Source organism: Oncorhynchus mykiss, chromosome 23, assembly GCF_013265735.2.
Source record: "Oncorhynchus mykiss isolate Arlee chromosome 23, USDA_OmykA_1.1, whole genome shotgun sequence".
In the NCBI taxonomy this organism is placed as follows: domain Eukaryota; kingdom Metazoa; phylum Chordata; class Actinopteri; order Salmoniformes; family Salmonidae; genus Oncorhynchus; species Oncorhynchus mykiss.
The window spans coordinates 4,341,010-4,366,009 of NC_048587.1; the positions used below are offsets into that span (position 1 = coordinate 4,341,010).

At 42.6% G+C, this 25,000-nt stretch overlaps 1 protein-coding gene across 22 annotated transcripts in view; it reads left to right on the plus strand.

Annotated features, from left to right (window-relative positions):
* Positions 1-16,097, plus strand: part of LOC118936585 (transcription factor COE3-like) — a 92,838-nt gene extending 76,741 nt beyond the window's left edge. For 4 of the 22 annotated variants that reach the window (XM_036959967.1, XM_036959968.1, XM_036959971.1 and 1 more), the window contains exons 6-10: positions 934-999; positions 3,827-4,004; positions 8,010-8,192; positions 9,007-9,204; positions 14,089-16,097. In XM_036959967.1, the coding sequence (XP_036815862.1) occupies positions 934-999; positions 3,827-4,004; positions 8,010-8,192; positions 9,007-9,204; positions 14,089-14,120 (657 nt within the window). In that variant the 3' untranslated portion in view covers positions 14,121-16,097. Of the gene's footprint in view, positions 1-933; positions 1,000-3,826; positions 4,005-8,006; positions 8,205-9,006; positions 9,205-9,423; positions 9,527-14,088 lie in introns of all 22 variants that reach the window. The other 18 variants (XM_036959960.1, XM_036959961.1, XM_036959970.1 and 15 more) reach the window with 11 other exon arrangements.
* Positions 16,098-25,000: the final 8,903 nt, after the last annotated feature.

The window sequence follows — 25,000 nt, forward strand, 5'->3', positions numbered from 1 at the left end:
ATCCTTATCAGAACTGGTACAGTAGTAGGTTATATACAGCACCTACTAGGCTAGCCAACTTCCCTAAACAATGGATGTGCAAAAAACGTTTTTTTTTATTTTTTTATCCACACTGAACAAAAATGTAAACACAACATTGTAAAGTGTTGTTCTCGTGTTTCAGGAGCCGTAATAAAATATACCCGGAATTTTCCCGATACGTTCGAAAAAGCTTATCTCTCTCTAAATTTGTTTACATCCCTGTTAGTGAGCATTTCTCCTTTGCCAAGATAATCCATCCACCTGACAGGTGTGGCATGTCAAGAAGTTGATTAAACGGCATGATCATTACACAGGTGCACCTTGTGCTTTGGACAATAAGAAGCGACGCTAAAATGTGCAGTTTTGTCACACAACACAATGCCACAGTCTACAATTTTGAGGGAGCGTGCAATTAGCATGTTCATAGGTTTAATTTCTCTACCATAAGCCGCCTCCAACCGCGGACTACATGTATGGCTGTGTGTGGTCGAGCGGTAATGCCAGCGTTGTGAACAGAGAGCTCCATGGTGGCGGTGGGGTTATGTTAGGGGCAGGCATAAGCTACGGACAACAAACACAACAGCATTTTATCGATGGCAATTTGAATACACCAAAGATACACGTGACGAGATCCTGAGAACCATTTACTTGAAATGACTGATTTCCTTCTATGAACCGTAACTCAGTAAAATCTTTGAAACTGTTGCATGTTACGTTTATATTTTTTTATTCAGTATATTTAACCTTTATCTAACCTGACAGTCCAGTTGAGGTCAGAAGACCTCTTTCCAAAGGAAGACCTGGATAAAAAGATGGACTCTGAGATTGTTTGGTCGTTCTGCGCTGGTGTGTCTCTCCTTTTCCTTCCTGTGTTGTGTGTCTGACTCTGGTCTCATGTGTTCTTTCCTGTAGGAGGTGTTGCTGAAGAGAGCAGCTGACCTTGTGGAGGCTCTGTATGGGATGCCCCACAACAACCAGGTAAAGACACAACACAGCATCCTGCGCTCTGCACAGTCTATCACATGCAGACTTCTCTCTCTCTGTGTCTCTCTCTCTCTCTGTCTCTCTCTCTCTCTCTCTCTCTCTCTCTCTCTCTCTCTCTCTCTCTCGGTCTCTCTCTCGGGCTCTATCTCGGTCTCTCTCTCAGTCTCTCTCTCTCTCTCTCTCTCTGTCTCTCTCTCAGTCTCTCTCTCGGTCTCTCTCTCTCTCTCTCTCTCTCTCTCTCTCTCTCTCTCGGTCTCTCTCTCTCTCTCTCTCTCTCTCTCTCTCTCTCTCTCTCTCTCTCTCGGTCTCTCTCTCTCTCTCGGTCTCTCTCTCAGTCTCTCTCTCTCTCGGTCTCTCTCTCAGTCTCTCTCTCGGTCTCTCTCGGTGTCTCTCTCGGTCTCTCTCGGTCTCTCTCTCTCTCTCTCTCTCTCTCGGTCTCTCTCTCTCTCGGTCTCTCTCTCTCTCTCTCGGTCTCTCTCTCTCTCTCTCTCGCTCTCTCTTTGTGTACATTTGCGGTAATTAAATCAGCCCCCCCCCCCCTGCAACCCTCCACTTTCCTTCTCTATTTCAAAGCCAGCTCCAGGCCATTGTACTGTATGTAGTACTGTGGTGTCATTGCTCTCGGAGAGGTTGAATATTTATTTCTCCTTCTTTCTCCCAACGCATTTATTCCTGGCTACTGCACACATCTGAGATAGAGGAGGTAATCAGTCAAAACACACACACACAGAGAGACCTATTCAAATGAGAGAATAACCTTGAACCAGGGCCAAAAGGTGCTTTCTGTAACCAATGCAAATTCCCTCCAAATAAATGTATGGAGCACAGCTTTATCAGGCTCTGATGCATTCAGACGAATTGACCTAGGTAGTACTTATATTTTTTTTCACTCTCTCTCTCTCTCTCTCTCTCTCTCTCTCTCTCTCTCTCTCTCTCTCTCTCTCTCTCTCTCTCCCTCTCTCTCTCTCTCCAATGTTTCAGCTAAATTATGACCTTGTACTGTAGCAGTTTCAGATGACTCAGTTATACTGAAACATCCACAAATGACAGCAGTTTGAATGCACAGCGGTGTCTGTTTAAACTACTGGCACACAGCTCGGACACCCACACATACCCCACAAGACGTGCCACCAGAGGTTTCTTTACAGTCGCCAAGTCCGGAACAGACTATGGGAGGCACACAGTACCACATAGAGCCATGACTACATGGAACTCTATTCCACAGTACCACATAGAGCCATGACTACATGGAACTCTATTCCACAGTACTACATAGAGCCATGACTACATGGAACTCTATTCCACAGTACTACATAGAGCCATGACTACATGGAACTCTATTCCACAGTACTACATAGAGCCATGACTACATGGTACTCTATTCCACAGTACTACATAGAGCCATGACTACATGGTACTCTATTCCACAGTACTACATAGAGCCATGACTACATGGAACTCTATTCCACAGTACTACATAGAGCCATGACTACATGGAACTCTATTCCACAGTACTACATAGAGCCATGACTACACAGAACTCTATTCCACAGTACTACATAGAGCCATGACTACATGGTACTCTATTCCACAGTACTACATAGAGCCATGACTACACGGTACTCTATTCCACAGTACTACATAGAGCCATGACTACATGGTACTCTATTCCACAGTACTACATAGAGCAATGACTACATGGTACTATATTCCATATCAAGTAACTCATGCAAAGTGTAAAATTAGATTTAAAATACAGATAAAAAAAAACCTTATGGAACAGCGGGGACTGTGAAGCAACAAACACACACACACACACACACACACACACACACACACACACACACACACACACACACACACACACACACACACACACACACACACACACACACACACACACACACACTCACACGCACACACGCACACACACACACACACACACACACACACACACACATGACAACATACACACTATACACACATGTACACATGGATCTTGTATTGTAGATATGTGGTAGTAGAGTAGGGGCCTGAGGGCAAACACTTAATGTGTTGTGAATGTATTGTAATGTTTTTTTTTAAAAACTGTATAACTGCCTTAATTTTGCTGGACACCAGGAAGAGTAGCTGCTGCCTTGGCTGGAACGAATGGGGATCCATAATAAACCCCAGGAAGAGTAGCTGCTGCCTTGGCAGGAATTAATGGGGATCCATAATAAACCCCAGGAAGAGTAGCTGCTGCCTTGGCAGGAATTAATGGGCATCCATAATAAACCCCAGGAAGAGTAGCTGCTGCCTTGGCAGGAACTAATGGGGATCCATAATAAACCACAGGAAGAGTAGCTGCTGCCTTGGCAGGAACTAAAGGGGATCCATAATAAACCCCAGGAAGAGTAGCTGCTGCCTTGGCAGGAATTAATGGGGATCCATAATAAACCCCAGGAAGAGTAGCTGCTGCCTTGGCAGGAACTAAAGGGGATCCATAATAAACCCCAGGAAGAGTAGCTGCTGCCTTGTCAGGAACTAATGGGGATCCATAATAAACCCCAGGAAGAGTAGCTGCTGCCTTGGCAGGAATGAATGGGGATCCATAATAAACCCCAGGAAGAGTAGCTGCTGCCTTGGCAGGAATTAATGGGGATCCATAATAAACCCCAGGAAGAGTAGCTGCTGGGATCCATAATAAATACACCTACCATTACTGTAACCTTCATACCTGTATGTGTTCAAATACACAAGGTCACAATGAGACTAAATGTTTAACTGTTAAAGGCAAATGTACGGATCCCTTGTGACGCGTCCTCTCCTCTACTTTCAGGAGATCATCCTGAAGCGAGCGGCCGACATCGCCGAGGCCCTGTACAGCGTCCCGCGCAACCACAACCAGATCCCCTCGCTGGGCAACACGGCGTCGCACGGCGGCATGATGGGGGTCAACTCGTTCGGCAGCCAGCTCGCCGTCAACGTCTCAGAAACATCACAGGGTAATGACCAGGGTATGTGGCCGTGGGGACCTCCCAAATGGCTGCCTATGCCCTTCATAGTGCACTACCTAGGGGAAAGTCGTGCGCTATATAGGGAAAGTAGTGCACTACATTGTTAAAGTCGTGCACTATATAGGGAAAGTAGTGCACTACATAGGGGAAAGTTGTGCACTATATAGGGAAATTAGTGCACTATATTGGTAAAGTAGTGCACTATATAGGGAAAGTAGTGCACTACATTGGTAAAGTAGTGCACTATATAGGGAATAAGGTGCCATTTGGGACGCGCTCCATGAGTGAAGATAAGCTGCCGACAACAACTAATCTAGCTTTACCCTTTAAATATTACCTGGCCGGCTCTGACTCTCTGCTTGCTGCTTCTCTATCTTCTCTTGCTGGATCTTATAACTGATCCCTGGGGGCTTGACGCTGTCACAGCCTCCCCTGTTCTGTTTGCCTGCCTGGCTCGGCTGGGAATGACCCGCCGACCCACCTAACGCTCACCACTATTCACTTAGCAGCCGCCTGGGATGATAATACTATATGATAATAATATATCTTCTGTGTTGCCACTGCTAAGATCAGGGTTTACTTCTGTTCTGTGTTGCCACTGCTAAGATCAGGGTTTACTTCTGTTCTGTGTTGCCACTGCTAAGGTCAGTGTCTATATATGTTCTGTGTTGCCACTGCTAAGGTCACTGGTAGACCTATAGCTAGCTAGATGCTAGGAGTGTACACTGGTCTCACTGGTAGACCTATAGCTAGCTAGATGCTAGGAGTGTACACAGGTCTTCCTGGTAGACCTATAGCTAGCTAGATGCTAGGAGTGTATACAGGTCTCACTGGTAGACCTATAGCTAGCTAGATGCTAGGAGTGTACACAGGTCTTCCTGGTAGACCTATAGCTAGCTAGATGCTAGGAGTGTACACAGGTCTCACTGGTAGACCCTATAGCTAGCTAGATGCTAGGAGTGTATACAGGTCTCACTAGTAGACCTATAGCTAGCTAGACGCTAGGAGTGTACACAGGTCTTCCTGGTAGACCTATAGCTAGCTAGATGCTAGGAGTGTACACAGGTCTTCCTGGTAGACCTATAGAAAGCTATGAGTGGCGCAGCGGTCTAAGGTACTGCATCACAATGCAAGAGGCGTCACTACAATCCCTGGTTCGACTCCAGGCTGTATCACATCTGGCTGTGTTTGGGAGTCCCATACGGCGGTGCACAATTGGCCCAGCTTCGTCCAGGTTTGGCCGGAGTAGGCCGTCATTATAAATAAGAATTTGTTTTTTAACTGACTTGCCTTTTTTTATTTTTAAATAAAGGTTACATTTACAAGCAAAAACCCATGTGGATATTATGTGATGGCTACACAGTCAATACAGACAATCCAGCATACAGGACTGGTTGTATTTACTGGTTGTGTTTACTGGTTGTATTTACTGGTTGCATTTACTGGTTGTCACCTGGTTGTATTTACTAGTTGTCACCTGGTTGTATTTACTGGTTGTATTTACTGGTTGTATTTACTGGTTGTATTTACTGGTTGTCACCTGGTTGTATTTACTGGTTGTATTTACTGGTTGCATTTACTGGTTGTATTTACTGGTCGTATTTACTGGTTGTCACCTGGTTGTATTTACTGGTTGTCACCTGGTTGTATTTACTGGTTGTATTTACTGGTTGCATTTACTGGTTGTATTTACTGGTTGTATTTACTGGTTGTATTTACTGGTTGCCACCTGGTTGTATTTACTGGTTGTCACCTGGTTGTATTTACTGGTTGTATTTACTGGTTGTATTTACTGGTTGTATTTACTGGTTGTATTTACTGGTTGTCACCTGGTTGTATTTACTGGTTGTATTTACTGGTTGCATTTACTGGTTGTATTTACTGGTTGTATTTACTGGTTGTCACCTGGTTGTATTTACTGGTTGCATTTACTGGTTGTATTTACTGGTTGTATTTACTGGTTGTATTTACTGGTTGTATTTACTGGTTGTATTTACAGGTTGTCACCTGGTTGTCTAAGTCTTAGGGTTTTCCTGGGTAGGTTTCCGTGTGTTTCCATAAGGAGAAGCACACATCTGTGTACTTACTGGACACAAGACATAATACAGGAGTGGTGTCCGTCAGCGGGCTGATGGACACAGAGTCTTAACAACACAGTAAAGCACTGAGGTCCAGCGTCAGGCTTCCCTTTAAGGGTTTGTGCTGAATAGCACTCAATTCCCTACGTCGCCAGTCAAACTCATTCCACGGAGGGTCGAGTGTCTGCGGGCATTCGCTCCTCCTTCGTAGTTGAATTAAGATCACTGATTAGTAAGGATCTCCCCTCACCCGGTTGTCTAGGGCTTAGTAAGGAACTCCCCTCACCTGGTTGTCTAGGTCTTAGTAAGGAACTCCCATCACCTGGTTGTCTAGGTCTTAGTAAGGAACGCCACTCACCTGGTTGTCTAGGTCTTAGTAAGGAACTCCCCTCACCTGGTTGTCTAGGTCTTAGTAAGGAACTCTCCCCTCACCTGGTTGTCTAGGTCTCAGTAAGGAACTCCCCTCACCTGGTTGTCTAGGTCGTAGTAAGGAACTCCCCTCACCTGTTGTCTAGGGCATTGTAAGGAACTCCCCTCACCTGTTGTCTAGGGCATTGTAAGGAACTCCCCTCACCTGGTTGTCTAGGGCATTGTAAGGAAATCCCCTCACCTGTTGTCTAGGGCATTGTAAGGAACTCCCCTCACCTGGTTGTCTAGGGCATTGTAAGGAACTCCCCTCACCTGGTTGTCTAGGTCGTAGTAAGGAACTCCCCTCACCTAGTTGTCTAGGGCATTGTAAGGAACTCCACTCACCTGGTTGTCTAGGTCGTAGTAAGGAACTCCCCTCACCTGGTTGTCTAGGGCATTGTAAGGAACTCCCCTCACCTGGTTGTCTAGGTCGTAGTAAGGAACTCCCCTCACCTGGTTGTCTAGGGCATTGTAAGGAACGCCCCTCACCTGGTTGTCTAGGTCTCAGTAAGGAACGCCCCTCACCTGGTTGTCTAGGTCTCAGTAAGGAACTCCCCTCACCTGGTTGTCAAGGTCGTAGTAAGGAAGTCCCCTCACCTGGTTGTCTAGGGCGTTGTAAGGAACTCCCCTCACCTGGTTGTCTAGGTCGTAGTAAGGAACGCCCCTCACCTGGTTGTCTAGGTCTCAGTAAGGAACTCCCCTCACCTGGTTGTCTAGGTCGTAGTAAGGAACTCCCCTCACCTGGTTGTCTAGGGCTTAGTAAGGAACTCCCCTCACCTGGTTATCTAGGGCTTAGTAAGGAACTCCCCTCACCTGGTTGTCTATGGCTTAGTAAGGAACTCTCCTCACCTGGTTGTCTAGGTCTTAGTAAGGAACTCCCATCACCTGGTTGTCTAGGGCTTAGTAAGAATCTCCCCTCACCTGGTTGTCTAGGGCATTGTAAGGAACTCCCCTCACCTGGTTGTCTAGGGCTTAGTAAGGAACTCCCTTCACCTGGTTGTCTAGGTCTCAGTAAGGAACTCCCCTCACCTGGTTGTCTAGGTCTCAGTAAGGAACTCCCCTCACCTGGTTGTCTAGGTCTCAGTAAAGAACTCCCCTCACCTGGTTGTCTCGGGCTTAGTAAGGAACTCCCCTCACCTGGTCGTCTAGGTCTCAGTAAGGAACTCCCCTCACTTGGTTGTCTAGGTCTCAGTAAAGAACTCCCCTCACCTGGTTGTCTCGGGCTTAATTGAAAGGAACAACTAAAAACCTGCAGACACTAGGCCCTCCATGGAATGAGTTTGACACCCCTGCCCTACATAGTGCACTACTTTTGACCAGAGCCCTATGTTCCCTATGATACCTATGGTACCTATGATACCTATGGTACCTATGCTCCCTGTGGTCCCTGATCAAAAGCAGGGCACTAAATAAGGAATAGGTCGTCACTTCGGACATATAGTAGACTATTTATCCATAAAATAGCCCAATGTTGTGGTTCTACCTTCCCTAAGTCCTTTTCTCCCCCTCTCAACAGTAGGATACAGCCGTCAAACCAGCAGTGTGTCCCCTCGAGGCTACGTCCCCAGCAGCACACCACAACAGGCCAACTACAACACCGTTAGCAACAGCATGAACGGCTACGGCAACCCCATGTCCAATCTGGGAGTACCCAGTTCACCAGGCTTCCTCAACGGCTCCTCTGCCAACTCCCCCTACGGCAGTAAGTATCAAGGTAACGACACACCACCTCGACTTCCTCCGTGTCTACGAGTCTGAGAGGCTTAGATTTTTCTTGATTTTGGATTTTCATGATTTTTGATTTTCTTGATTTTCTTGATTTTTGATTTTCTTGATTTTTGCCTAACCCCCCCCCCCCCCCCCCCCCCCCCCCCCCCCTCCTCTGTTATTGTTTTGATTAGTGTTTGTATTTTTTGGAATGTGTGCTACTGGATAAAAGGAGGGGTGACTCTGGAGGCTCTGGAGGCTCAAGACCCAACTTGAAAAAAATAACAAAAATAATAATCAATCAGACTTACAAATTTACACACAAAAAAACAAATAAATGGAAAAGTTTAAAAAAAGTATGACATGGTGCACTTCCCCCAAAAGAAAATGCCCCAAAATTATAGAAGCAAAGTTTTCGTGAGTGATTTTCCCCCCAAGTCAAGAGTCTATTGTCAGATACCTATTATCCAGAGTGGCCAAGGCAGAACATTTCATATCACAATCCCACAAACTCCAAATATGATTTGGAATTTTTTGTTCTTGTTCTTATTATTACAAATTGGTTTCTTAGTTACGTAAATGTAATTATTTGTCGAATCCCATCCAAATTCTGATTTTTTTTATTTAAAAATCACAATCATCTTGATTTCTCCTGATTTCTTCCCAAATCTATATACGTTTTGATTTGAAAAGAGGCAAGGGCCTATCAATTAATTTAATCAAATGAATCTAAAACATCTTGATTTTTTAATGATCTGTGCCATGGTGAAACGCCTCTCTGATTGGTGCTTATGTTTGCTTTATTGCAGTAGTGCCGTCGAGCCCCACCATGGCAGCCTCTTCGGTCAGCCTCTCTACAAACTGTAGCAGTACACACGGCATTTTCTCATTCTCACCTGCCAATGTCATCTCTGCAGTGAAACAAAAGAGCGCCTTTGCCCCTGTTGTAAGGCCCCAAGCTTCTCCACCACCTTCTTGCACCAGTGCAAATGGCAATGGACTTCAAGGTGAGCCGTCCTCCCCTCCTTTTACAGTGCCCTCCATAGTCATTCTGTCCTTCTGTTCTGTTCTGACTTGTTGGCCTACTGGCATCTCTCTGTTCTGTTCTGACCTGTTGGCCCACTGGCATCTCTCTGTTCTGTTCTGACCTGTTGGCCCGCTGGCATCTCTCTCACCTGCCTGCCTGCCCACCTCCACCCAAAACCATGGCAACCATGCACCACCAGCCTGGGTTAAACGAGAGTACGAGTGGACATAAATGATATATTTGAGGATGGATGATGATTGCGTGGACGGATGGATGGATTGATGGGTACATTATGCCTGCATGTATGTGTTTATTTATTTATTTCTGTATTTATTTATCAAACCATTCATGATTAAGGGAAGTTAGGAGTCTCTTGGAGGGGTTACTCTCCCCCCATATATTTTTTTTGCATCATAATACAGCGTACCAGTACATACAGGGTTGGGGTCAATTCAGATTTCATTTGTAAATTGCTCTTTAATTCCAATTGAAAAAAATGTCTCACAGAAAGCAACATTTGAAAAATAATTTGAATTAAAGGAAGTAGATGTAATTCAATTAAATTCCATGAAATTGTAATTATTTATTATTTATTATTATTAAGGAATGCTCATTTTGACATCATTGTATGGTTACGAATGCCATATAGCATATGGTTGAAACATTAACAAAATAAAATAATTATAATAATAATTATCCTAAAACTATTTTAAATAATTACAGTGGTCTGGAAATATTAAGAACATGGTGTGGGTTGTCTATAATAATTCAGGATGCCCCTTAATGGGGTGGCAGGTAGTCTAGTGGTTAGAACCAGGTAACCTAGTGGTTAGAACCAGGTAGCCTAGTGGTTAGAACCAGGTAGCCTAGTGGTTAGAACCAGGTAGTCTAGTGGTTAGAACCAGGTAACCTAGTGGTTAGAGCCAGGTAGTCTAGTGGTTAGAACCAGGTAACCTAGTGGTTAGAACCAGGTAGTCTAGTGGTTAGAACCAGGTAGTCTAGTGGTTAGAACCAGGTAACTCAGTGGTTAGAACCAGGTAGCCTAGTGGTTAGAACCAGGTAGCCTAGTGGTTAGAACCAGGTAACCTAGTGGTTAGAACCAGGTAGCCTAGTGGTTAGAACCAGGTAACCTAGTGGTTATAACCAGGTAACCTAGTAGTTAGAACCAGGTAGCCTAGTGGTTAGAACCAGGTAGCCTAGTGGTTAGAACCAGGTAGCCTAGTGGTTAGAACCAGGTAACCTAGTGGTTAGAACCAGGTAACCTAGTGGTTAGAACCAGGTAACCTAGTGGTTAGAACCAGGTAACCTAGTGGTTAGAGCTTTGGGACAGTAACCGAAATGTAAACATCATTTGTTCTGCATCTGAACAAGGCAGGTGACCCACTGTTCCCCTGTAGGCCGTCATGTAAATAAGAATTTGTTCTTAACTGACTTGCCTAGTTAAATAAAGGATCAATTAAATAATCTAAATATAACATATATATTTCCCAGAATGCATTTGATCAAACACTGGGAACAATCTAGTAATCTAGAAATCTTTCATAACAATGAAAAATACTGTTTGACATCTTAAAAAACGAATATTTGAAATCTGGCATATATTGCTTGTTAATAAGTGGAACTAATTCTCAGTTGAATTAGTTTGTTATGCTTTGAAACGTGTATTATAATTCCTTCAGTTCAAATGATGCTTCCTGTGGGTTTGTGGCCAGTTCAAATGATGCTTCCTGTGGGTTTGTGGCCAGTTCAAATGATGCTTCCTGTGGGTTTGTGGCCAGTTCAAATTCAATTCAAAATTCATGGTTTGAATTCACTTCAATTCAGAAACTCAGAATTGAGCCGAACCCTGAAAGCCTGATAGATACAACATGTATCCTAAGCTGAGTACTGTAATGATAAACAAACCAATCACGTAAGGTCCCGTAGCTATCGTACTTCTGCCTTATTCACTGCAGCCCTAGGATCCAGCCCTCTTTTACATTTAATCTGAATTGTACATTGTATGCTTTAATATCCACCCCCCCCCCCCCTCCACCCATCCTCCCCTCCACCCCTACACCCCCCCTACCCCCTCAACCCATCACCCCCCCCCCCCTCCAAACTTCCCTCTGATTTAGCTGGAGTATTGTCCTCGGTTTAAAAAAGAATAATCATGTTTTTTTTCCTGCTCTCGGTTAAAAGCGTACACATTTTATCCACTGTGTGTTTTTTTGCTAGTTGTGCAGTTTAACACCAAGACAACGTTACGCGACGCAACACAGTCTGTGTGTATATATATATATATATATATGGCTTTTCTAATTGAGAAAAAGCAGAAACTCAACAGAAAATACAGAGGGAGTCATTGTGCAAGAAAAACACATCAGCGTCAACCAGTTTCCAACGAAAGTGTGATTCTGGATTTGGACTTTTCCTGCTCGGTGTCGAGGCCGACGCGTCGTGCTTGAAAACAGGTTTTAGTCACAGTGTGTACATCCAATATTAATAACGCAGAGAGCTAATGAAGTGGGAAATTAAAAGTTCATGCTGTTACATGTGTACACTTATTAATATGTAGTCTGCAGAAATTAATGAGGAATGCCTTGTCATCAAGTCCAACTGGCAAACTTAAAAGCATTCCAACCGTGACACCACAAATAAGTCCAAAGCAATGGAGAAACAGGAAGGCCTAATTGTTAAAGTGAGTTGAAGGACCCGAGTATATCAATCTGCTTTCTTCTGGCAGCTCATCTGTAGGATACTCTCCCTAGCATCTGAACACTGCAGTTCAGCTATAGGATACTCTCCCTAGCATCTGAACACTGCAGTTCAGCTATAGGATACTCTCCCTAGCATCTGAACACTGCAGTTCATCTATAGGATACTCTCCCTGGCATCTGAACACTGCAGTTCAGCTATAGGATACTCTCCCTGGCATCTGAACACTGCAATTTATCTATAGGATACTCTCCCTAGCATCTGAACACTGCAATTCATCTATAGGATACTCTCCCTGGCATCTGAACACTGCAGTTCATCTATAGGATACTCTCCCTGGCATCTGAACACTGCAATTCATCTATAGGATACTCTCCCTAGCATCTGAACACTGCAATTCAGGGCTCCATTCAATCAGATCCACTAGCCGATAACTGCATAGCGGTTGTGTTGGAGGTGGAACTGCATTAGAGTTGTCAAATCACGAAGCGGCTCCTAAAGCGGATGTTGCTATTGGCTGTAATAAGTTGCATTAAATTAAATCCTGCTATTGGCTGTAATGAGTTGCATTAAAATAAATCCTGCCATTGGCTGTAATAAGTTGCATTAACATAAATCCTGTGCAGCCTTGTTGACGAGTTGGAACACTGGAATGGGAGTTGTAATCGACACCTTCATTCAGGGTGTTGAAAACACTCATTATTTTGTTGAATGATTTTTCAATTTGAGGTGATTACTTCGGCCTACACTTTATCATCAACAAATCATCCGCTATTCGGGTGTCTGCTATCGCTGGTTCATTTGATCTGATTGAATCTAGGAGTCAGTATATATATATATATATTTCTTAGAAGTAGATGCATACTGTATATCATCATAAAAATGTATAAAATCGTGTTCATAACACGCAAAACTCTAGAATTTCAGATTATGTGCACCTCAGATACCTTGTGATAAGACTTAAAAAGCTGTAAAATGCAGAGACCTGCTATATGGTAGAATGCCTTGCAGCAATGTTGGCGTAAAAAAAAACTACCAAGGATTTCAATTTGAGGGAACCTGAGAAGTGTCTGGTCCTTTGCTGGTGAGAGATAGAGAGAGAGAGACAGAGAGAGAGAGACAGAGAGACAGAGAGAGACAGAGAGAGACAGAGAGAGAGACAGAGAGACAGAGAGAGACAGAGAGAGAGAGAGAGAGAGAGAGAGACAGAGAGAGAGAGAGAGAGAGAGAGAGAGAGACAGAGAGAGAGAGAGAGAGAGAGAGAGAGAGAGAGAGACAGAGAGAGAGAGAGAGAGAGACAGACAGAGAGAGAGACAGAGAGATAGAGAGAGAGAGCGAGAGAGACATAGAGAGAGAGACAGAGAGAGAGAGAGAGAAAGAGAGACAGAGAGAGAGAGAGACAGAGAGACAGGGGGAGAGAGAGAGAGAGAGAGACAGAGAGACAGAGAGAGAGAGAGAGAGAGAGAGAGAGAGAGAGTCCTGGGTAGGGTATCTGACGTTAGCAGACGTGACCATGTTGTTTCTCAGCTGTCAGCCTGGACTGCCTCCTGGGACCTCAGGCCGCTGTTTGCCATTAACAAAACGCTAAAAGAAATATCACACATGTTGGGGAGACGGATGCTTTTCTCCTGAAAATGTCAGAAAGCTCCTCTTTTAAAAAGTGAAGTCTTTCTACTATGTCATGTTAGAAAAGCAAATTTCACTCAGGCCCCTTCACCCCTACCCACTCCCCTACACACTCTCCCACTACCCCCACCCCCACCCACTCCCCTACACACTCTCCCACTACCCCCACCCCCACCCACTCCCCTACACACTCTCCCACTACCCCCACCCCCACCCACTCCCCTACACACTCTCCCACTACCCCCCACCCCCACCCACTCCCCTACACCCTCTCCCACTACCCCCCTAACCCCATCCACTCCCCTACACCCGCTCCCACTACCCCCCCACCCCTATCCACTCCCCTACACCCTCTCCCACTACCCCCCCACCCCTATCCACTCCCCTACACCCTCTCCCACTACCCCCCCCCCCACTCCCCTAAACCCTCTCCCACTACCCCCCCATCCACTCTGTGTACATTTCTGTGCATTGTATATTGCTATACGAACCGAACTGTGATGTTAAAGGTGTTTGTCTTTCCCATCTCTTTATCTTCTAGGGATGTCCGGACTCGTTGTCCCACCCATGTAAAACGAACACTCTCCCCCCCCCCCCCCCGAGCACCAGTCGTCACAAAAGGGGCTGCAGGGGGACTTGTTTAGTACCCTTTAGAAGATTCTGGTTGAATCTGTGTCATCAATCATGAATAAAATCAACAACATATTCTGTTTATTCAGAGGAGAAAAAAAAAGACTTGTTTCAAAAGAGTTTATTCAAACAATTATGAATTGTGACATGCAAGCCACTCTGTCATTAACAATTTAATTTTATTGACTGATTTCTTGTCATATTTTACCATTTCTCAGTCTTGAAGAAAGGAAGGAAGGAAAAATTGCTATTTTGTATAAAAAAGTGTCTGGTTTGATCTTGGCTTCGTCTAGTTGTTGCTATGTGTTGGGAGAATCTTTGAGGATGATCAGTTTGATGAACAACGCTGACGACAGTACCTCAGAACATGTTTGTCTTCGCACGATGCACAACAGTTGAGCGTCTCTATAAATGTGAATTCCTTATTTCTTTCTCTTTTTTAATTTGTGGTAAAGAGAAAAGGGGGGCCAAGACAGTGTGAACACATTTTACAACTGGAAATAATATGAAATATATGATTTAAAATTAAAATAAAAAAAATAAATAAAAAAAACATTAACAAGGAAGAGGTAAATACAAAATAATTTGATTGGTCGACTTACTTTATCAAAAAAAAAACATATTACTTTCTAACTTATTGTAGGTAGGAATTGTAAGTCAATTATTATTATATATTTTTTTGGGGCCTTCATAAAGCACACTAACAGAGATGAAAGGCGTCTGTCTGTCTGTTGGTAAAAATTAACTACTTCCACTTCTGCAGCTTACAGTTTAAGCAAATGTGTTTTTCAACTCTTTTTGCCAGCACTGTATAATATTGCATTCTTAGGCTACTGTGAAGTCTATGTCTCTTGTATCAGAAGGTTGTCCATTCACTTCTGTCTCCTTATCCCCTAATGTGTTTTTTGTATGTGGTTATACAATTGTAGACTTTTGTGATTTTGCCAAAGTTGTAGCTAAATATTTATACACTTGTCTTGAATTTTTTTTTTTTTTTTTTCAGATCCACTTAAAATATTTAGGACAAGAGTTTTTAAATTCCTTATAGAAACAGTGAGGGGTAAATCATCGTACACATTGCAACACTTTCACATAAACACTTGCGGGTTACTAAGGGAATTTTTTTTGTAACATATCAATTATAAATATTGTATTTATCTTCGAATTTTTTTTTGTACAATTGCTTTCGATCATTTAATTTGATCTTGTACGTATTGTTTGTCATGGCCAGATATTGTGATATAATACAGAACATTAAGCCAATAACTTTTGCTTACATTCACTTATTTTTTTTGTTGTTGTATCGATAGATCGCAATGTCAAAACATTTAATTTGTATCTCAAATTGACAGTTTACTTTGTCAAAAATAATTCATTTTGTTGGTCATTGTTTTTTTTCTTTTTGAGGAAAAAAAAACAGTCAAAGTTCATTGTTTATTTTTGTATTAATATAAGTTATATAAAACAAAATACTTTTTTTTTCTTTTTTGGAATAAAACTGTTTGTTGTATAGTCAAATGACTTGTTTGTGACACATGGCTGTATCAATAATAGTAGACTGTGTGCATGTCCAGCCGCCCCCCTCCCTCCCCCAGAGGTATGATTCAATTCGTGGTCGTACATTTTGGTTTTTCGTAGAATGTAAAAAGTCATTTTTACCTGCTACCCCATATCACTTAGCAGAACTGTCTTAAAAACAGGGATTTCAAATTTAAAAAAAAACACACATGAAAAACAATCTAATCTGGATTAGAAAATACATATTAAGAATCACTGATGTTTATTACAATCTGTCAGGAGAAGCTCTTTGGAAGGCCCGAGAGTGATCTGCTGGTTGAATGACATCAATCTGTACCTACACCACAATGTCAATCCTTGCTCCATGAACATGATCTATGGTGTAAAAAAAAAAAAAAAAAAGCACAAACATTGTTTACTGAAAATAATAAAAAATAATTATGGTGACCCCCTTCATCTTTTGACTATTTTGTGCTTAACCTTTTTTGTTGTTGTTAATATTTGGCTTAATACTGCCCCCAAATCAGAGTTAACATCTAAAGAGATGTTGAAGAGATGCACACATTCACTATCACTAGACAGAATGATCTGTACGGAACATTCCGGAGAAACTCCATCAAATACTGTAGCATCATACTGTAGCTAAATTCACTCATCCTTCTTCTCCTTCTCCTTCTTCTTCTCCTCCTTCTTCTTCTTCTCCTTCTTCTTCTCCTCCTTCTTCTTCTCCTCCTTCTTCTTCTCCTCCTTCTTCTTCTCCGTCTCCTTCTTCTTCTCCTTCTTCTCCTCCTTCTTCTCCTCCTTCTTCTTCTCCTCCTTCTTCTTCTCCGTCTCATTCTTCTTCTCCTTCTTCTCCTCCTTCTTCTCCTCCTTCTTCTTCTTCTTCTCCTCCTTCTTCTTCTCCGTCTCCTTCTTCTTCTCCTTCTTCTCCTCCTTCTTCTCCTCCTTCTTCTTCTCCTCCTTCTTCTTCTCCGTCTCCTTCTTCTTCTCCTTCTTCTTCTCCTTCTCCTCCTTCTTCTTCTTCTTCTTCTCCTTCTCCTTCTCCTCCTTCTTCTTCTTCTTCTTCTCCTTCTCCTTCTCCTGCTTCTCCTCCTTCTTCTTCTCCTTCTCCTCCTTCTTCTTATTCTGCTTCTCCTTCTCCTTCTTCTCCTTCTTCTTCTTCCCTCACACTATTGATTTCCCTGGTTGTGCCAAATCAACCCACATGACACATGTTTCTATCAATATTTTTCATTTTCATCTTTTACTTTGCACTTAACACTTTGTAAAAAAAATAAATCTCCTATTGTAATGTTAAGTATAATTGAAAAGGGATGTTCCCTCTTGGCAAACTGCGCACAAGTTGTTTTTTTTCCATGAGGAAGCACGATGTACGGCAGCTGTACAAATAAAGAATGAAATGATGAATGTGCAATGTATTTGCTTTGTGACAGCTCCACAAAGCTAAGTGGGGAAGACTGAGAAGTCACCTTGAAAGAGACATGCAAGGTTACATGAACAACATTTGGGAATTTGATCATTTCTGCAATTAGTTTATTTGTGTGTGTGTGTGTGTGTGTGTGTGTGTGTGTGTGTGTGTTTCAGCTAATTAGACCATGCACTCATTGCTGTGTTGGCTTCAGTCTGAGGATCTCACTAAACGGTCAGCTATTCATTTGGTTTAACATGTACATTTTTTTGCGTGTTTGCTTATGTCCACATTTTTACAAATAACTGTATAAAGATGTTCATTTTACACAATATTTAATAAAGGTATTTCTTGTCTGTGAACATTCTCTCTCGGTTATCTTCATTTTCCTAAATGATTTCTTCGTTACTCTTTCAAATACCAGGAAATGGAAAATAGTATACTACACACTCAGAAATGATGCAAGCCAAAATGAGACTTCCTTAGAGGAATACAAACTCTACAGTTATTATATTTTTGGGAGGTATTTAAAAAATAAAAAATAAATGTTTACAGATGAAACCTAGCCTGGGTGCAAGTCTGTTTAGCTAACATTCCACTCAATGGCAATGCTATCAAAACAGACGGGTACCCCAGGGTAGATCAAAACCAGTGTGCAATGCATTTGCTTTGTGACAGCTCAACAGAGCTAAGTGGGGAAGACTGAGAAGTCACCTTGAAAGAGACATGCAAGGTTACATGAACAACATTTGGGAATTTGATCATTTCTGCAATTAGTTTATTTGTGTGTGTGTGCAATGCTAACAAACAGACGGGTACCCCAGGGTAGATCAAACCCAGTGTCGCTCTATTACAACCCAAAGCTCTACCGTAACTTAGTTCAACATTTGCTGTATGTCTCTGGTCGTGTTTCCCACCATACCTCTGTCATGGACAGGACACCATACCTCTGTCATGGACAGAGGGGTGACATAGGGGTGACATTAGGGGTGGCATTAGGGGTGGCATTAGGGGTGACATAGGGGTGGCATCAGGGGTGGTATCATGGGTGGCATTATGGGTGGCATTATGGGTGGCATTAGGGGTGGCATTATGGGTGGCATTAGAGGTGGCATTAGGGGTGGCATTATGGGTGGCATTAGATGTGGCATTAGGGGTGGCATTAGGGGTGGCATCCGGGTGGCATCCAGGGTGACATCAGGGGTGGCATCAGGGGTGGCATTAGGGGTGACATTAAGGGTGACATTAGGGGTGGCATCATGGGTGGCATTAGGGGTGGCATTAGAGGTGTCATTAGGGGTGTCATTAGGGGTGTCATTAGGGGTGGCATTAGGGGTGGCACAAGGGATGGCATTAGGGGTGGCATTAGAGGTGTCATTAGGGGTGTCATTAGGGGTGGCATTAGGGGTGGCATTAGAGGTGGCATTAGGGGTGGCATTGGAGGTGGCATTAGGGATGGCAATAGGGGTGGCATTAGAGGTGGCATTAGGGATGTCATTAGGGATGGCAATAGGGGTGGCATTGGAGGTGGCATTAGGGATGTCATTAGGGATGGCAATAGGGGTGGCATTGGATGTGGCATTAGGGATGTCATTAGGGATGGCATCCGGGGTGGCATTAGGGGTGGCGGCAGGGGCGGCAGCAGGTCAGCCACTTTTAGCCGGGTGGTATTTTGGGTGAGATGTTGATGTGTGGCTTTCATCTTCCACTGCTGTGAATCCCTTAAAGGAATGAGTGTCTCCACGTTCAAATCACTGATCCCTGAATAACAAGTACTGGAACTGTAGGGGATATAGACTGTAGTTGCTAGGTTTTGATTATACTAGCTAGTTGAACAAGTGTCTGTATACAAGCAGCATTAAAACAGCGCGACACGGTTTGAATTAGGATACAATGGTAAGTACCCAAATCTATATTTACACTGTACTCTACCTATATAACTACCCAGTAAATATGTTAAGTGTTAGGGACACTACTGTAATGTGACCTGGAAAAAAAACTGCATTATCAAGGGTTCATACTGACCTAGTGCCTGAACTTTGACCTATATCAAACACTATGAGGTGATGTTATCTGACAAGACAACAACGTTCAGTAGGAACAACCTGACATTTGAATATTACAGTATTTATAATGCATATACTACGGGTGTGTATTGTATCACCACAGCACACTAAGTATACTGTACATGACATGTTCTGCGTGACAGAGGACCATCGTTCCATGTCTGCCCCACAATGCTTTGCTCTTTGAGTAAGAAAAACAGTTGTGTGGTAGTTGTACATTAAGCTGCATCATCTACACCTCTATTACATCACAACTAATACTGTTCAGGACAATGGATTTAAAGGGCTAGGTGATGTTTTGTCTGTAAGGGGGAAATCTACTGTCTATAAGGGGAGATATCTACTGTCTATAGGGGGAGATATCTACTGTCTATAAGGGGAGATATCTTCTGTCTATAAGGGGTGATGTTTTGTCTATAAGGGGGGACATCTTCTGTCTAGAAGGGGAGATATCTTCTGTCTATAAGGGGAGATATCTTCTGTCTATAAGGGGTGATGTTTTGTCTATAAGGGGGGACATCTTCTGTCTATAAGGGGAGATATCTTCTGTCTATAAGGGGGGATATCTTCTGTCTGTAAGGGGAGATATCTTCTGTCTATAAGGGGGGATATCTTCTGTCTGTAAGGGGAGATATCTTCTGTCTATAAGGGGGGATATCTTCTGTCTGTAAGGGGAGATATCTTCTGTCTGTAAGGGGTGATATCATCTGTCTATAAGGGGTGATATCTTCTGTCTATAAGGGGTGATATATTTAGTCTATAAGGGGTGCTATCATTTATCTATAAGAGGTGCTATCTTCTGTCTATAAGGGGAGATATCTTCTGTCTATAAGGGGGGATATCTTCTGTCTATAAGGGGGGATATCTTCTGTCTGTAAGGGGAGATATCTTCTGTCTATAAGGGGGGATATCTTCTGTCTGTAAGGGGAGATATCTTCTGTCTATAAGGGGGGATATCTTCTGTCTGTAAGGGGTGATATCATCTGTCTATAAGGGGTGATATCTTCTGTCTATAAGGGGTGATATATTTAGTCTATAAGGGGTGCTATCATTTATCTATAAGAGGTGCTATCTTCTGTCTATAAGGGGAGATATCTTCTGTCTATAAGGGTTGATATCTTCTGTCTATAAGGGGTGATAACTTCTGTCTATAAAGGGTGATATATTTAGTCTATAAGGGGTGCTTTCATTAGTCTATAAGAGGTGCTATCATCTGTCTATAAGAGGTGCTATCATCTGTCTATAAGGGGTAATATCATCTGTCTATAAGGGGTGCTATCATCTGTCTATAAGGGGTGCTATCATCTGTCTATAAGGGGTGATATATTTAGTCTATAAGGGGTGCTATCATTTATCTATAAGAGGTGCTATCTTCTGTCTATAAGGGGAGATATCTTCTGTCTATAAGGGTTGATATCTTCTGTCTATAAGGGGTGATAACTTCTGTCTATAAAGGGTGATATATTTAGTCTATAAGGGGTGCTTTCATTAGTCTATAAGAGGTGCTATCATCTGTCTATAAGAGGTGCTATCATCTGTCTATAAGGGGTAATATCATCTGTCTATAAGGGGTGCTATCATCTGTCTATAAGGGGTGCTATCATCTGTCTATAAGGGGTGCTATCATCTGTCTATAAGGGGTAATATCATCTGTCTATAAGGGGTGCTATCATCTGTCTATAAGGGGTGCTATCATCTGTCTATAAGGGGTGTTATCATCTGTATATAAGGGGTGCTATCATCTGTCTATACGAGGTGTTATCATCTGTCTATAAGGGGTGCAATCATCTGTCTATAAGGGGTGCTTTCATTAGTCTTTAAGAGGTGCTATCATCTGTCTATAAGGGGTGCTATCATCTGTCTATAAGGGGTGCTATCATCTGTCTATAAAGGGTGCTATCATCTGTCTATAAGGGGTGCTATCATCTGTCTATAAGGGGTGATATCATCTGTCTATAAGGGATGCTATCATCTGTCTATAAGGGGTGTTATCATCTGTCTATAAGGGGTGCTATCATCTGTCAATAAGGGGTGATATCATCTGTCTATAAGGGGTGCTATCATCTGTCTATAAGGGGTGCTATCATCTGTCTATAAGGGGTGATATCATCTGTCTATAAGGGGTGCTATCATCTGTCTATAAGGGGTGATATCATCTGTCTATAAGGGGTGATATCATCTGTCTATAAGGGGTGTTATCATCTGTCTATAAGGGGTGATATCATCTGTCTATAAGGGGTGCTATCATCTGTCTATAAGGGATGCTATCATCTGTCTATAAGGGGTGCTATCATTTGTCTATAAGGGGTGCTATCATCTGTCTATAAGGGGTGATATCATCTGTCTATAAGGGGTGATATCATCTGTCTATAAGGGGTGCTATCATCTGCCTATAAGGGGTGATATCATCTGTCTATAAGGGGTGATATCATCTGTCTATAAGGGGTGCTATCATCTGTCTATAAGGGGTTCTATCATCTGTCTATAAGGGGTGATATCATCTGTCTATAAGGGGTGATATCATCTGTCTATAAGGGGTGCTATCATCTGTCTATAAGGGGTGATATCATCTGTCTATAAGGGGTGTTATCATCTGTCTATAAGGGGTGATATCATCTGTCTATAAGGGGTGCTATCATCTGTCTATAAGGGGTGCTATCATCTGTCTATAAGGGGTGCTATCATTTGTCTATAAGGGGTGCTATCATTTGTCTATAAGGGGTGCTATCATCTGTCTATAAGGGGGGCTATCATCTGTCTATAAGGGGTGCTATCATTTGTCTATAAGGGGTGATATCATCTGTCTATAAGGGGTGTTATCATCTGTCTATAAGGGGTGCTATCATTTGTGTATAAGGGGTGCTATCATTTGTCTATAAGGGGTGCTATCATCTGTCTATAAGGGGTGCTTTCATTAGTCTATAAGAGGTGCTATCATCTGTCTATAAGAGGTGATATCATCTGTCTATAAGGGGTGCTATCATCTGTCTATAAGGGGTGATATCATCTGTCTATAAGGGGTGCTATCATTTGTCTATAAGGGGTGCTATCATCTGTCTATAAGGGGTGCTATCATTTGTCTATAAGGGGTGCTATCATCTGTCTATAAGGGGTGTTATCATCTGTCTATAAGGGGTGCTATCATCTGTCTATAAGGGGTGCTATCATCTGTCTTTAAGGGGTGCTATCATCTGTCTATAAGGGGTGATATCATCTGTCTATAAGGGATGATATCATCTGTCTATAAGGGGTGTTATCATTTGTCTATAAGGGGTGATATCATTTGTCTATAAGGGGTGCTATCATCTGTCTATAAGGGGTGCTATCATCTTTCTATAAGGGGTGATATCATCTGTCTATAAGGGGTGTTATCATTTGTCTATAAGGGGTGTTATCATTTGTCTATAAGGGGTGATATCATCTGTATATAAGGGGTGTTATCATTTGTCTATAAGGGGTGCTATCATCTGTCTATAAGGGGTGATATCATCTGTCTATAAGGGGTGATATCATCTGTCTATAAGGGGTGCTATCATCTGTCTATAAGGGGTGATATCATCTGTCTATAAGGGGTGATATCATCTGTCTATAAGGGGTGCTATCATCTGTCTATAAGGGGTGCTATCATCTGTCTATAAGGGGTGCTATCATCTGTCTATAAGGGGTGTTATCATCTGCCTATAAGGGGTGCTATCATCTGTCTATAAGGGGTGTTATCATCTGTCTATAAGGAATGACATCATCTGTCTATAAGGGGTGCTATGATCTGTCTATAAGGGGTGATATCATCTGTCTATAAGGGGTGCTATCATCTGTCTATAAGGGGTGATATCATCTGTCTATAAGGGGTGATATCATCTGTCTATAAGGGGTGCTATCATCTGTCTATAAGGGGTGCTATCATCTGTCTATAAGGGGTGATATCATCTGTCTATAAGGGGTGCTATCATCTGTCTATAAGGGGTGCTATCATTTGTCTATAAGGGGTGCTATCATTTGTCTATAAGGGGTGCTATCATTTGTCTATAAGGGGTGCTATCATCTGTCTATAAGGGGTGCTATCATCTGTCTATAAGGGGTGATATCATCTGTCTATAAGGGGTGCTATCATCTGTCTATAAGGGGTGCTATCATTTGTCTATAAGGGGTGCTATCATCTGTCTATAAGGGGTGATATCATCTGTCTATAAGGGGTGCTATCATCTGTCTATAAGGGGTGGTATCATCTGTCTATAAGGGGTGCTATCATCTGTCTATAAGGGGTGCTATCATCTGTCTATAAGGGGTGCTATCATCTGTCTATAAGGGGTGCTATCATCTGTCTATAAGGGATGATATAATCTGTCTATAAGGGGTGCTATCATCTGTCTATAAGGGATGATATCATCTGTCTATAAGGGGTGCTATCATCTGTCTATAAGGGGTGCTATCATTTGTCTATAAGGGGTGCTATCATCTGTCTATAAGGGGTGCTATCATCTGCCTATAACGGGTGATATCATCTGTCTATAAGGGGTGCTATCATCTGTCTATAAGGGGTGCTATCATCTGTCTATAAGGGGTGCTATCATCTGTCTATAAGGGGTGTTATCATCTGTCTATAAGGGATGATATCATCTGTCTATAAGGGGTGTTATCATCTGTCTATAAGGGGTGCTATCATCTGTCTATAAGGGGTGCTATCATCTGTCTATAAGGGGTGCTATCATCTGTCTATAAGGGGTGATATCATCTGTCTATAAGGGGTGATATCATCTGTCTATAAGGGGTGCTATCATCTGTCTATAAGGGGTGATATCATCTGTCTATAAGGGGTAATATCATCTGTCTATAAGGGGTGCTATCATCTGTCTATAAGGGGTGCTATCATCTGTCTATAAGGGGTGCTATCATCTGTCTATAAGGGGTGTTATCATCTGCCTATAAGGGGTGCTATCATCTGTCTATAAGGGGTGTTATCATCTGTCTATAAGGGATGACATCATCTGTCTATAAGGGGTGCTATCATCTGTCTATAAGGGGTGATATCATCTGTCTATAAGGGGTGCTATCATCTGTCTATAAGGGGTGATATCATCTGTCTATAAGGGGTGATATCATCTGTCTATAAGGGGTGCTATCATCTGTCTATAAGGGGTGCTATTATCTGTCTATAAGGGGTGATATCATCTGTCTATAAGGGGTGATATCATCTGTCTATAAGGGGTGTTATCATCTGTCTATAAGGGATGACATCATCTGTCTATAAGGGGTGCTATCATCTGTCTATAAGGGGTGATATCATCTGTCTATAAGGGGTGCTATCATCTGTCTATAAGGGGTGATATCATCTGTCTATAAGGGGTGATATCATCTGTCTATAAGGGGTGCTATCATCTGTCTATAAGGGGTGCTATTATCTGTCTATAAGGGGTGATATCATCTGTCTATAAGGGGTGCTATCATCTGTCTATAAGGGGTGCTATCATTTGTCTATAAGGGGTGCTATCATTTGTCTATAAGGGGTGCTATCATTTGTCTATAAGGGGTGCTATCATCTGTCTATAAGGGGTGCTATCATCTGTCTATAAGGGGTGATATCATATGTCTATAAGGGGTGATATCATATGTCTATAAGGGGTGCTATCATCTGTCTATAAGGGGTGCTATCATCTGTCTATAAGGGGTGATATCATTTGTCTATAAGGGGTGCTATCATCTGTCTATAAGGGGTGCTATCATCTGTCTATAAGGGGTGCTATGATCTGTCTATAAGGGGTGGTATCATCTGTCTATAAGGGGTGCTATCATCTGTCTATAAGGGGTGCTATCATCTGTCTATAAGGGGTGCT